The sequence below is a fragment of the Paramacrobiotus metropolitanus genome, unplaced genomic scaffold, assembly GCF_019649055.1.
Source record: "Paramacrobiotus metropolitanus isolate TYO unplaced genomic scaffold, Prichtersi_v1.0 Parri_scaffold0000136, whole genome shotgun sequence".
NCBI lineage: Eukaryota > Metazoa > Tardigrada > Eutardigrada > Parachela > Macrobiotidae > Paramacrobiotus > Paramacrobiotus metropolitanus.
The window spans coordinates 172,028-185,628 of record NW_026570356.1 but is presented as its reverse complement, the minus strand read 5'-3'; the positions used below and the strand labels follow the sequence as shown (position 1 = coordinate 185,628).

Here is a 13,601-nt window from a genome sequence, read left to right as displayed (position 1 = left end):
ATTTTCGTGTTGTATTGATTTGTGGTAAATATCCGAACAGGCTTGCGCTTACCGTCACCAAACCAGAACCAGAGAAACCTGGAATATGCCTGTCCTGATTGTGAGGGCCCTGCTGCTCACGCATCCCGGCCGTTTTTATTGTCGACGATTATGAAGAAACCTAGTCATACTGTACGTCATTCAGTCATTAGCCTATTTCAGATTGCACGGTTTGTGTTAGTTTCGGCTCCGGTTCCATGTGGAACCTTCGGTTCCGGGTTGTTTTACGTCCGCTCGCGACGTTAGCAGCTGTAACCTAGCGTCGTGCGGTAACGCGTAAAAACTATCTGCCTTACGCGGATGCTTGCAACGGCTCAGACACATGAGTGAATGGCAGGCCAGCGTATGCTGCCCGTGGATCTTTTTTGAGCACTCAGACCGCCGACCGTTAGCAGGGTGGTCACGTCCTCGCGCGCACTCGACTCGATTAATTTTTTCGTTGCTGTACGTGACCAAAGTGCAGCCGCACAAAGATCTGAAGCAGTTCTCATCCTGCCAACGTACTGATTATCTGACGCCGTTCGAGTCTATGAACGGAGCCTCTACCGTATGCAATCTGAAATAGGCTATTGACAAAAGCGCAATGCTTTACGGCATTGATTCGAGTGTTACCGGCATGACCGCATGTAATATTAAAGTGCGTGCAGCATCTACAGATACAAAGTGCCAGGTTCAATTAAGTATCAGAAATTACAGATACGATGAAACATATTTTTATGCAGTAATTTTGTAGCCTAATTCTCGGCAGCATTTGTCCGCGTAAATAACTAATCATTTTATTGGCATCAGCCTGCATGCATAACAATGCGCCTGCGCCGATTTACACTAACTAAAAATGATCAAATTTAAATATTGGAAAAACAACCAAAATCGTTACTTACTGTCTTTGGTAATTTTAGGACGCATGTTAAGTGTACGCAAAACAGCCGCTGCATTTCCCCTTACTACCGCGGCACCGCCAGACTTAAACGTTATCTTAGAAAGGCTGTAGATCGAGATTACTTAATTGAACATCCGCGTAAATTACTTACTTGAACATTTGGGGTAATTTCATAATTTTATTAATTACTTTTATTGTGTAACACTGATAAACGGCAACCAATTGGACCACCGATAAATGTCACACAGGATTTTCAATTATTCTCATTATTTAGAAACCTGTAGTCTGCTAGCAACCTTAGGAAAATGAAATGCTCTGTTCTTAACCGATCGATTGTCCACGAATCCTACTGGATAAGTTTGTAAGTCTTTCCTTGAGAATCAATAACTGTTTCGATCAGTTGCGGCTTTCTCTTGCGCCATGGAATGTAGGGACCATTGGGAATGGAGTCAGCTGGCTCGCCGGTGCATGGATCCGCTAAAGCACATTATTATTCCGCTCAGCAAAAATAAAATTTCAAAACACTATTCCGCGTTTGCGGCTATTAAAACAGAAATTGTTAGAATACTATTATTGTTATTGTCAATTTGTCAGTGTAGGTCGCTATTGGCGCTGTTTCCTTTCTGACGCATACATGACTAATACACCAGACCAGCAATCTAAAATTTCCGTGTTCATGGGACAAAATCGGTCCCGGCTGACAAAATCGCTTTTTTCAGTCTACACTCGAAATACCCGATTAACTCGTAGGTGCAACATTCGTCGCTTTGACTCTGGGTTGCCCAATTAATATAAACGGATCTTAACTTGGAAACTTTTTAAAAATATTGTACGTATTACAACTTTATGTTATTTGGAAAGTTGCTGAAGTTTGAAACCTTTAATAAATACACATTAACACTTCGGAAACGTCTAGCAAAGTATCCACTATCCCGATCCTTTTGTCCGGAGCTCGCTGGTTGCAGGGTATCGGTTATTAAACTACAGAATGAACATTAATGGTTACAAATTCACAACCAAATTGTGTACTCACAATGCCAGCGATCAGGTTCTGTCAGGTGTATGTCTCGCTGAAGCTCCGCACCGGTGTTGGTCACCGGATCCAGATATAAATTATACGGGTAAACGTCGCGGAGGGATTGATTATTCACCCAAGCCCAGTTGTGCGCAAAGCAACACTGCGTCATCACTAGGCTGTCACGAGCGGTTCCGGGTTTGCAGTTGGCGCAGCTGGGAAATCCGTCCTGGGGACACAGCGGCAGCGAACTGGCCATCAGCTCGCTGTAGTTACCGAGTACTTGCAGGGCATGGCGATATGAAAGACCAACATTTGTACTTAACGTTTCCAGAGCAATCGCCAGTTCTTCGTTGCTGATGTCGAGCTCCCACGGCAAAGGAATCTTAGCATACCATAGATCCGAAGACTGGTTTGGCAACGCTACGGACACATTGCTGTAGGGTATATCGTCGCCACTGATAGTCCACAGCAACCAAAAACCGGTTACACAGAGCAACAGCCTACCGTACATGCTTTGTATTTAGTACAACCATCAAAATGAACTTATATAAAGTGAAAGGTACAGGCTTGATACCGGCTTGCTGCGCACTTTTATACCGTCATGTTCTAGAATTCGAGTGAAGTCGAAGCTGTGGTCAGCATATGCTTTAAACCCGCCGCACCGTTTTCAGACAGCACTTCACCCTATGCAGTTTTGTCGCACATAATCCCCGGGATTTTCTGATAATACGACCAACGTCTAGGGTTTTCTCTGGTGATGTGTTCGTAAACATCAAGTTTTTGCAGCTGATGGCAAGTTTAGGTTGATTCGAGATACTAATTTGAAGTGGACAATTCGCGATACGCCCAACTTTCCTGAAGCCGGAAAATATGCTGAAAGTGCGAAAATAATAGTGCATCATGACAAACAGCGTTCAACTAACAGATAGGTTTTCGCGCAATTAAAAAATTGCTGTGCTTGAGCAATCCTTAGAACACTTATCATATGCCCGTTTTGCCACTCAAGTGGGTGGCGGAATGTGAGGTTTGCCAGGAACTGGCACCGTAAATCCAGGTATAACAAATTTCCGGTATTCAGTAAAAATCAATATTGGATTTTAAAATGTTTCTTTTACTCAGAAAATCAGATTTTGCCTAACTTTTCAATAGCTTGTCAATACCGCCGCCTTCGCAAATGCCTAACAGTTTTCACTGGAGTAACCAGTTTTCTACGTGTAAGGTGTGTGTGCGTGTGTTGATATATAAACCTAATCTGTGAAATTGGTTTTATACAATTCTGATAAATACGACGACGAACGGTACCCAGAAAATCCGTTCATTCTGATGGACCCAGTTTTGATCTCAGGAATTAAAGATGCCGACAGAGGCCAATGAATGGTGTCATGTCGCCTTCGTAAATTTTCATTGGAGATTATTGTTTTTTAACAGAATGAGCTGCAATTACAGATGCACATATTTCATTAACAAAATGGGGAGAAAAAATTGGTTAGAAACATACGTAGATCGATGCATTTTCTGAACCGCAAAACATTTTGTAATATTAGCGTTCATGCCGCATGTTCTCTAATTTTAGTGAACGCTGGAAAATCGGTAATGCCGTTTCTTCACCAAACACTTTTGCTGCATTTCGAAGTTAAAGCCGTAAATTTGAATTATGCAAACATCCGAAAGGCTGTTACTACACTGCACAAGAAATTACAGCTACAGCCGCATTGTTTAATGAGAAAAAGAAATTTCTTTCAGCTACAAGATAGGTTGTAAGTGTAACACGACGTATTATAGGAGAAATGCCAACCAGCGTTAGTATTGTTGTAGGATAACTTCCGCCCGCAGTCCACACTGAGCACCTCTGGGTTCAAATCATTTACCGGGTTTAAAACAGCAGGTGAATAGTAGTTGCCTACAACAAATACTTCGCCCTCCGCTTTTCGAGATGCGAGATGTGGCGTCTGTTTGAGAAAATTCCGGAGCCAAACAAACGAACAGTCGCAGTGCAGACGTCGCACCTTCTGGATATCCTCGATGCTCATTGGCCGATTGACGGTCCCGGTGGGGTCATATTTTTCGTACAATTCCGTTTTGTACAACATATATCTGATCCTTTCCTCCAAAACTAAGCTCTCCAGTTTAGGCAAGTCCATAAACGTGTAACGCTCCAGCGAATCGAACATGGACGACTCAAAGCAAATCATTCGTACTTCCGGCATGCGGGAAAAATCTCTCTTTTTAACCTTCAAAGTTTTTCCATGCTGCACTTTGAAACGCAGCAACCTGGGCAACGTACCGGCTTCGTACACCTTGAAGGTTGTGGCTGACGTATTAGAGACGACGGTGAGCTCCACGATTTGTTGTCGAATAGGATGGATAACGTCGGAATCTATCGGGTGACTCGCGTCGCTTGTTTCTGTTAGCAGGATTGTCACAGCCCGGTTCGACTGATGCGAGGGATGCTTCGCGTCAACTGCCGCATGTCTGAGCGATTTGCGAGTCGACACTCGAGTTCCAGGTAGGTTCTGGACGAGGCGTAGTATTTGTAGTAAGGATCTTGTTCGGTTACGTTACAGGCGTCGTCGAGCACGATGCCAAGTCTGCAAGCACTTCTTTCGCCTAAGGTGGAGTAAATAAAACATTCTTCTTTCGTCAACAAATCTGTGCGGAAAGGAAAAGAAGGCGTGGTGGTCGGCAGTCTGGTAGTTCCCACATAGTCGTGGGTCGAATTACTGCAGTCTTGTTCGAGATCCGTGCCGGAACCTGTGCATTAGTGCGATAGGTTATTATCGTATTTAGGAATTACTGGTTCAGGATGTGGAGCGTTTTCCATTCCTGCGTAAGTCAGGGGAAACGCTTTAAAATACTTACCCAGCACGGCTGCTGTTAGAGAAAACAATAAAATTATGCGCATTTTTAGATACTCCATCCGTGAACTAATAATAAACCTAGCATTGACTGAATCAGGCTTCTGTAGAATTGCATGTAATCGAAAATCATTCAAATGCTGGAAAAATGATCCATCTATGAAGGCGCATTTCTAAAAGCGAAACACAGCAACCTTTTTGATGCTCGCGTTTGCTGAGCTGTCAGAAAATGTTATAATAATTCAGACGGTTTCGCGCAGCAAATGTCTGAGCTTACAGTAATAAGACTTTCCACAATGCGCTGCCTAAATAAGCAGCAGGCAACGCACATTGATCTTTGTGCTTGCTTTGAAAATTTTCTGACATCAGATAAGGGAACGTTTACCACAAATTTAAGTTGGGAAATTCACCTCGGAAAGCGGACGTTATTTGTTTCGCGTACAAGCGTGTACAAAATAATAAGTCCCGCCTGTACATGTACGTCTGCACCATTAACCCTTAATACAGTTAGGCGTAAACGGATCGGAATATGTCAGGTTATGATAAGTTAATTATATCACTTCTTAGTTCTTAGAGCAATGTTTGATCTTTTCGCGCTATCCGTAGTACTTTCGTACTACAGAGGGTGATTTCGCAATATGCTTCCACTCTGTTCATAAATTTATTATAATCTCCGCCGCATTGACTTTATTCTAATATTTGCTCTATCTGAAAGCCCTTCTTCTCTGCCATCAACTCCACACAATAACGCCAGGAAAGAAGTATTCGACGTATCAGGGTAATTTAAATTATAGAGAATGATCGGCGCGCGACTGTTAACAAACCGCGAATCGACGCTGCATACTCGTGATACAAAATTCTTTTAAAAATCCCGTTCATTCCAAAATTCATGGATGTTAAGTCCGGTAAGTTGCTCGGCCACATGCCCTTCGGAATGTTTCGGATGCCGCTAGAAGCTAGCCGCTGGCAGATTTTTTTGGAAGTATATGCGGGAGCGGAGTCCTGATGAAGTGCCACCTTCCTTTCTTCGCCTGGATAGACACGGGGGAAGTCTTTTTGCACCAATGGCTCCAACACGCTTTGAATGCAGAGATCGGCGGTTATTTTGGGAGTGGGAGGAATGAACCGGATCGCTGTTAGGCCACGATAAGAAATTCCGGCGATAAACATAACACCTAGTGGTTTTTTAAATCTGCAAAATTTTATCCAATTTTCGGGATTTTTGTATCCTTTAAACTCGTAGCAGATCTTTCTTCGCTTGCCCGTATAATCAAGATGGACTCATGCTTCGTCGATTAGAATGATTTGGAGTATATTTCGCTGGTTCAGAAATTTGGCAAATCGGGAACCACGAGAAGCACGCTGTTTTGCCTGCTTATTTGATAGGGCCTGTACTTTGACACTTTTACGTACTTTCGCTTCAAGATCCTGAAGAATAATCTTCGATATCGTGTACTGGGATGTCCTAAATTTCTTTGCCAACTGTCTCTGAGACGGTGGATTCGGTGTTGAGATAACCCCCTTGACTTCGGCGATGAGGGACTTTGTGGGAACTTTGGGTAGGCACTGATTTTCTAGGCGTGTTGCAGGCGAACCCTTTCCTTCACTCTCGGGTCCTTAAAATTTCAAGATCTTATTTACCGTAGTATGAGAAATAGCGATCCCTTTGCTCATCAGACACTCGGCGATTTTTCTGTGGCTCTTACAAATTGTTGATAGAGCCGGCACTCGGCACCTTGTTCTTAAATCGGTTTTTCGTGCCATGTTTATCGCTCGAACTAAACAAATCATTTTGAAAAATTAGGCACACTTATTCCCACAAGACTGGTTAGCAAACAGATTAAAAGAATAGAAAGGGAAATTTTCGGGAATTTTTTCCCGTGCTGGAAGCATATTGCGAAATCACCCTCTGTAGATTAGCATTCCAGACGGCGAAACAAGCTGGGGCAAATACGTTTTATTTTATGCTTTGCATCATAAACAGAGCTAGAAAAAATGCGTGTTATTAACATGAACCCGCGAAATGTCGAGATAGGACACCATTCGTGAAATTACTGGAACTTATGGTAGCAGGCCAAACTTCGATGGAGGTTCTTCTAAGCCGACGGATGGCTATGCCGGTTTTAGAGGCATGTTAGACGACAGTTTAAAAACTGTATCTTTCAGGAAAAGGTCAACGGTATATTCCAGCTTGTTTTTACTTTTTCTCACGCGTTACATCGCCCAGCGATCAGTATGATTATTACGTACCAGGCACCAGACCGTATACAGTAGCGCATTCTCATCGAGCGGCTAAATAATCCTAGATAACTTTTATAGACAGAATGTAGACATATAAGTCTAATTATGTAAATATGGCTACTTCTGAAGTATATGACAAATTAGGATGCAATCGGTCAGCACGTAACGGAAAAGCAAGCCGAATCAAAATACTATTATCGTGGTAGGACCTTGTGGTACCCTGTGGCGCCGGTGGTACCTGTGTACAATTTTTAAGAGAGTGTCTGCCCATGCATAGAGGCACTGCTTTGAGCACTGGTAGAAGGGGCATTGGTACGAAAGAAAAGACACACCGCTGTTACAAGCCGTCAGTGCAGAAAGCTTTTGTGCCCCTCCCTTTTCTAATACGAATGTGGCGTTGACCAAAGGACGGACATCACATTTTCCATAATCGCTGAACATAGAAGACCTTCACTACGCTTCGGTCGATCAATAATATGTATTATATGTATTATCCGTTTTGTCGTCACAAATTACGCAAATTAGTTCGTTTTCTTTCCGGGTGGCGCCGCTTTATAAGCCGGTGAAACTTGCTGTTATTAATTTTTTTCTACTTGGGATAGTGCAGCACTGCGGACATGTCATGCGAAATTTGCGAATAAACTGTATAGAGCGTGTAAGAATTGAGCTGTCGGTCTTTAAATTTTTTCTCATTGCATACTTCTATCCCGAACTAAAACACATCTTTTTTCTTTCGTTATGATAATTACTGAGAAATAAAGCAATTTGATTGTAGCCAGATAAGTTAAATATTAGCTTCAGATGCTTTTAAGAAAATGCCCTGGATTGGTGAGCTGGTGTTGACGGTTTCGTCGATTGCCGACTCGTATGCGGTACGCAAGTGTTTCACGCGGCCATGTCCAACTATGCATTTATTGATAATTTTTATTCTAAAAGGGGTTAATGGAACAACACACAAGCACCGCCTTAAAGCCAAATAAACGAATAAGCGGGCAGTAGGCACATACCGTAAAACCCGATATTAACGCCCTGGGCCTTTATTTTTTCGAGAGCTTCGGGAGGGGGCGTTTAAAACCGCAGGGGGCGTTTATTACGGGGGGGGGGGGTCTAATATTTCAAATGAATAACGCGCGTATGATATCAGAGTTTTAACGAGATTTATATTTGTGGATATCAAAGGAATAAATTAGAAACCAACACATTTGCTAGAAAATCATGGTTTAACGGGTGTTTTTAAATGGAATTTACCTAACTTAAGAAGATGTACCATTTAGACTGTAACGACAACGCTCTAAAGATGCGCGCCGCCGCAACTTATTAGGCGCCCCGGGGCGATAATTTTGGGGGGGCTTTTATTATTTCGAGAGCTTTGGGAGGGGGCGTTTAAAACCGCACGGGGCGTTAATTTCGGGGGGGGGGGGGCGTTAATATAGGGTTTTACGGTATTTATACTGTAAATGCTACGATGTTGTTCACATTGATCGGAAATGACAATAAGATTTCGAACACCTCCCCAATCAGCCACCAGGCGCGCGATTTGTTGTTAAGCGACGCTTTGGCGGAAATTACCTTCTACATTAAAACAATTTATATTCAAATAAAGTCAATGCCAGCCCCGCCAATTTCCACTGCATCTTCACTGTGAGTCCCGAAATCGATAGACACCGTCAGATTGGGGCCCCACAAGACTTCCGGTTGGTTGTTCTGGTCCATGACCTCCCAGATGTCGTCATAATCATATCTTTGACGGTCGAGACTGGATTAGGACACACTTCGGCCACATTCGTAGACGTGCAAACCGATGATTTTCGCTCCCGTGCGCGTTCGGTATCGCAGTATCACAGCCTTGTAGCGCAGCCGTGGGTCGTCAATGACAACGGGTGCCGGCACCGGAATTTCGACGACGCCGGTACGACTGCCTTGGCGCCGGCGTATTACCGCCCCACTTCTCGAGAACTCTATGGACCACTTGTTCCCACAGGATTGCCTAAGAATGTTCCCGTGCACCCACGAGGCGTATTTCAGGGCCATTGCTGCTGAAAGCGAGAGCGAAGCTGCTAACGAAGAAACAATTATTTCTTAAACGTGGGCAGGCCAAGCAGACATTTCTTTAGTGTATCTACCGTCTACGCATATACAATTAACGTAAAGAAGAGTTTCTCTCACAGAGGTAATGCTCATTCCACCGGCAGTCCCATGCATTTATTGAGGTAGAATATCACCTTGTGCCATTTTACAGCCAATACGTTTTTACAGCAGGAAAAAGTGCGGCAGCAGCATGATAAAAATTATCGCATCTGCACTGCTTGTACAGTTATGGTACACTCGTAGTTACTGCAAGGTTATAAACTGAATTGTCCCACCTTGTGCAGAAAAACCGCCAAGACGACAAAATAGACCAGCGGATATACCGTTTGTTCGAAAAAAACACACTTATAATTGCTGCTGAAGCACAGTGTTTACTATGCTTACATTCGTATTGCCGGCAGATCATGTGACCATTAGCGTTACAATGTAACGAACGCAATCCTATCAGTTCTCTGACAGCCGTGAAATATTACATTAAACCAGCAATAAACTGCATAGTAAAGCCAAAAGTTGAATAACAATGTACTTAAATTAATTGTCTTTAATTGTTCGATATGTGTATTACTGAGTTAGACTGCCTCCTTTTCGCCGCGCCGCACCTAGCGTTTAACCAAGGCGAATAAGCCGGGTCAAAGTTCCTAAAAGCTTCTTTGTTGTAGAAAAGAAAAATGTCTGAAAAATAAAAACTGATTTTATCTGCAAAGGTCAACAGGGGTGCGCCAACCAATAATCACATGAACAGAACATTCCATTCAATATACTGTAGAATTTGTAATTTTTCGCCGAAGTATTTTCATTTTAATGAAGCTGCAGGAGCTGTGCACCTCTCAGATGGCAAGACCGAAGTAGCTGATGGTCAGAGGCGGTGGCAAATGCCACCACTTTAATTATAAATTTGAAAATTCGCCATCGAAGGGAATTGATATCTAAGGAAGTGCTTACTGTAGTGTGAAAGGACTGGAAACCAACCGTTTAACGTCAGCCCATGGCAGCTTCCCTTCAGTGTATGGGAGAGTTGACAGATGCGCCTTGTTGGCAGTTTTCTTAACAGAATTCTTTTCCCTCCTAATAATTTCTAGCCCCCGAAATCTGGGTTTCTGTGTTCAGTACAATCTGTTAAAATATCAGGAAGCTTTTGATAGGAGACTTGAGAATATCTTTTAAAGGGGACAACAGATTCTGTGGGACTATGGAAAGCTTTAGCACAGCAGTGCTTCCTGAATGAGACAGTAATCACGTAGTGCACCGTCCCAGTCCTTTCAGCTACAGCAAGTTCTTGATATGAGCATAAAAATTTTACACAAGAATCAGGAAGCATTTAACAAATACTTAACGACTCAAGGAGACAAAAACGAGAGCAGGCGTGCCTTGGGCGCCCGAGACCTTCTCCTGGGAACCTGGTCGGCCATACCTGCTGTAGGACACCGGCAGTGAATGGAAGCCGGTCGTACCCTACAACCGACCAATGGTTCCAAATGAATTTTAATCCTCGCCGGCGGAACTGCAAATAAACTGCAACGGCGGTCCTCGTTGTCATCTAAATCGGAATCTGATCATACGATGCGCGCTGATAATAAATGAAATTTTAGTGTTGTTCTTTCCGCTGTGTAAATACAAACGGTTGCGCATGCAACATTTAGTGTGTACTTCTAGAGTAGACATTTTGTGTGCAGCGTCCCTGTGCACAAGCCGGCGAATTATTTCTTGCAAAAGTACGGCACATCGAGGATTACAGATTCCTGGGTTACGCCCAGCTCCATACCACGGCGCGCCACGCCCCACTCTTTAAGCGTTACGTTTATTTAAGGCATGGCTGGTGCACAACAAATATCGATATCACGTATACAGTACATATTCAACACATGTGCGTGAAGGGTGTTAGATCTATCGATTCGCACAGTGCAGGTATACGAAAATCAGGTATACGTGCGAGTATTCGAAAGGGTCATGTCGAAGTTTGCCTCGTAAAGTTGTAAACTTTGTGGCGTTGCGCGTCTTTATATGGATTGCTGCGTAATCGCTAAATTTGCGTTTTTCGTAATTCTGTGCTGATTCGTGGCAAATATCCGGACATTCTTGTGCTTACCTTCACCAAACCAGAACCAAAAAACCCTGGAACATGCATGTCCTCATTGCTCACGCATTTCGGCCCTCTTTATTGCCGATGATTATAAAGAAAACGCAGTCATGCTGTATTTCATTTACGAAGCGCAGGGCTTTACTATATTTATACGAGTATTACCGGCATGGCTCCATGCAGCAATGAGCAGTATTAAAGTGCAGCGTCTATCCGTTTGGTTGAGTATCACCGTTCACCATTTACGATACATATAATTTACGATACATACGTCTGCAATAATTTCGTGTTCTTCGATGAAGTATTTTCCCGCTAAGATTAAATTACTTGAACATTTGCGGTATTTCATATCAGACATACTTTAATAAGCACTTCCATTGCGTATCATTAGTACAGTGTAGTCTGTAGCCTATTGCACCACCGATAAACGTCACACAGTAGGATTTCCAATTTCTTAGCAACTGAAATCTGCTAGCAACCGTAGGAAACTGAAATGCTCTATTCTTTACCGAGCGAATGTCAAGGAATGCGGAAGTAGTCCGAAAGTTTTGCCTTAAAACTAGTGACTGCGTCCTCCGGTTGTCTCTTGCGCCATGGAACGTAGGGACCGTCGGGAATAGAGTCAGCTGGCTCACCCGTGCATGGATCCGCTAACACACAATTTTATTTTCCGCAGCGAAAGCAATATTGCATTTAACCACTGTTCCGCGTTTACGTTTTCGCAAACGGGAAGTGTTAAAATATAATGTTCGGCGATAAGGCCGCTTTTTCCTTACTGTCAGATGCAAGACTATTAAGCTGATACACCAGCTGTCAAAAATTTTAATGTTCATGGGACAAAATCGGTCACAACCTCACAGGTAAAATGGTTTTTCTCACTCTACCTACACACGGAATACCCGGTCTTGGTTCCACATTCGTCGCATTGACTCTATGTTCCTCAATTAAAATTGCACGGATATTTATAGAAAGAATTTAATGCTTTGTAGAAATATTGTATTACAAATTAAATGTTTTTCGGAAAAGTTTGTGAAGTTCAAAACCTGTGATAAATACGCATTAATACTCTGGAAGCACCTAGCAAAGTATCCACTATCCCGCTCAGTTATTCCGGAATTCGCTGGTTGCAGGGTATCAGTTATTGAATTACCAGAATGAAAATTAATGGTTAAAAATTAAAAAAAAATTGTTTACTCACCAGACCAGAGATCAGCTTCTTTTAGGTAGTGAGCCCGCTGAAGCTCCGCACCGGTGTCGTTCAGCGCAGGCAGGTATAAATTGTACGGGTAAACGTCGCGGAGTGGTTTCTTATTGACCCAAGCCCATTTGTGCGCAAAGCAGCACTGCGTCATCGTTAGGTTGTCGCGGGCTGTTCCGGGTTTGCAGTTGTCGCAGCTGGGAAACCCGTCTCCGGGACAAAGCGGCAGCGAGCTGTCCATCAAAGTACTGTAGTTACTGATGACTTGCAGGGCATCCCGATATGAAAGATCAACGTTTTTAGTCAACGTTTCCAGAGCAGTCGCCAGTTCTTCGTTGCTGATAACGAGCGGCCATGGCGCATAAAGCTTGACGGCATTAATTTCCGTAAGGTGTTGCAGTACAAAGGAAGTGTTGATATAAGGTATATCACCGCCGCTGATGGTACACAGCAACCCAAAACCGGTTACACAGAGCAACGTAGTACCGTACATGTTTTATGTGCATTACAATATTCAAAGTGAAATTGCATATTAAGCGGAAGTTGTAAGTTTGATACCAGTTTCCTGAACACTTTTATACTGCCATGTTCGAGTGAAATCGAAGCTGTGGTCAGCATACGCTTCAAACCCGCCGCGCCGTTTTCGGACAACACTTCATCTTGTGCAGTTATGTCGCACACAATCCCCGGGATTTTCTGATAATACACCCAACATCGAGGGTTTTCTCTGTTGGTGGATTCGCTGAAATGAATAGGAAAACATCAAATATTTGCAACTGACTGCAAGTTTTAGGCTGATTCTACCTACTAATTTGAAGTGGACGCTTCGCGAAACGCCCAACTTTCCTGAAACCGGAAACTATGGTGAAAATGATAAAGCGGTATCACAATACCTCGTGACAAACAGCGTTTATTTCTAGTAAAAGCTTGGTTTTCAGCAAAAAAATTACAGTGTCTGAGCAATCCTTAAAACACTTATCCATAAGCCCGTTTTGCCACTCAAGTGGGTGGCGGAATGTAAGGGTTGCTAGGAACTGCCATCATAAATCCGGGCATATCAAATTTCTTGTATTCAGGAACAATAAATAATGGGTTTTAAAATTTTCTTTTACTCAGGCTATCAGAATTTTCTGAAACTTTACTAACATGTCAATTTTTTTAATTTTTAACACCACCCAATTCGCAAATGTCTTACAGTTTCCACT

The 13,601-nt window shown here is 43.0% G+C and overlaps 1 protein-coding gene, 1 long non-coding RNA gene and 1 pseudogene across 2 annotated transcripts; all 3 read right to left on the bottom strand.

The window, feature by feature from the left end:
- Window positions 1-1,239: 1,239 nt before the first annotated feature.
- On the bottom strand, window positions 1,240-2,294 carry LOC129599048 (uncharacterized). The gene is made up of 2 exons (XM_055497179.1): window positions 1,953-2,294; window positions 1,240-1,396 (listed from the first exon to the last, which is right to left on the bottom strand). Exons 1-2 carry the CDS (start codon window positions 2,191-2,193, stop codon window positions 1,266-1,268), a joined length of 372 nt encoding a protein of 123 aa, XP_055353154.1. The 5' UTR covers window positions 2,194-2,294; the 3' UTR covers window positions 1,240-1,265.
- A 1,232-nt stretch (window positions 2,295-3,526) lies between these two features.
- On the bottom strand, window positions 3,527-5,071 carry LOC129599042 (uncharacterized). The gene is made up of 2 exons (XR_008691857.1): window positions 4,797-5,071; window positions 3,527-4,688 (listed from the first exon to the last, which is right to left on the bottom strand). It is a non-coding gene; the product is annotated as an uncharacterized LOC129599042 (long non-coding RNA).
- Window positions 5,072-5,575: 504 nt separating this feature from the next.
- On the bottom strand, window positions 5,576-9,064 carry LOC129599055 (uncharacterized; annotated as a pseudogene).
- Window positions 9,065-13,601: the final 4,537 nt, after the last annotated feature.

Excerpts from the sequence above, each read along its gene's own strand:
- LOC129599048 (XM_055497179.1), bottom strand. The coding sequence starts at position 2,193 with ATGGCCAGTTCGCTGCCGCTGTGTCCCCAGGACGGATTTCCCAGCTGC. Across the intron at positions 1,397-1,952 it reads AGAACCTGATCGCTGGCATT|CGGATCCATGCACCGGCGAG; the intron begins GTGAGTACACAA and ends AATGTGCTTTAG.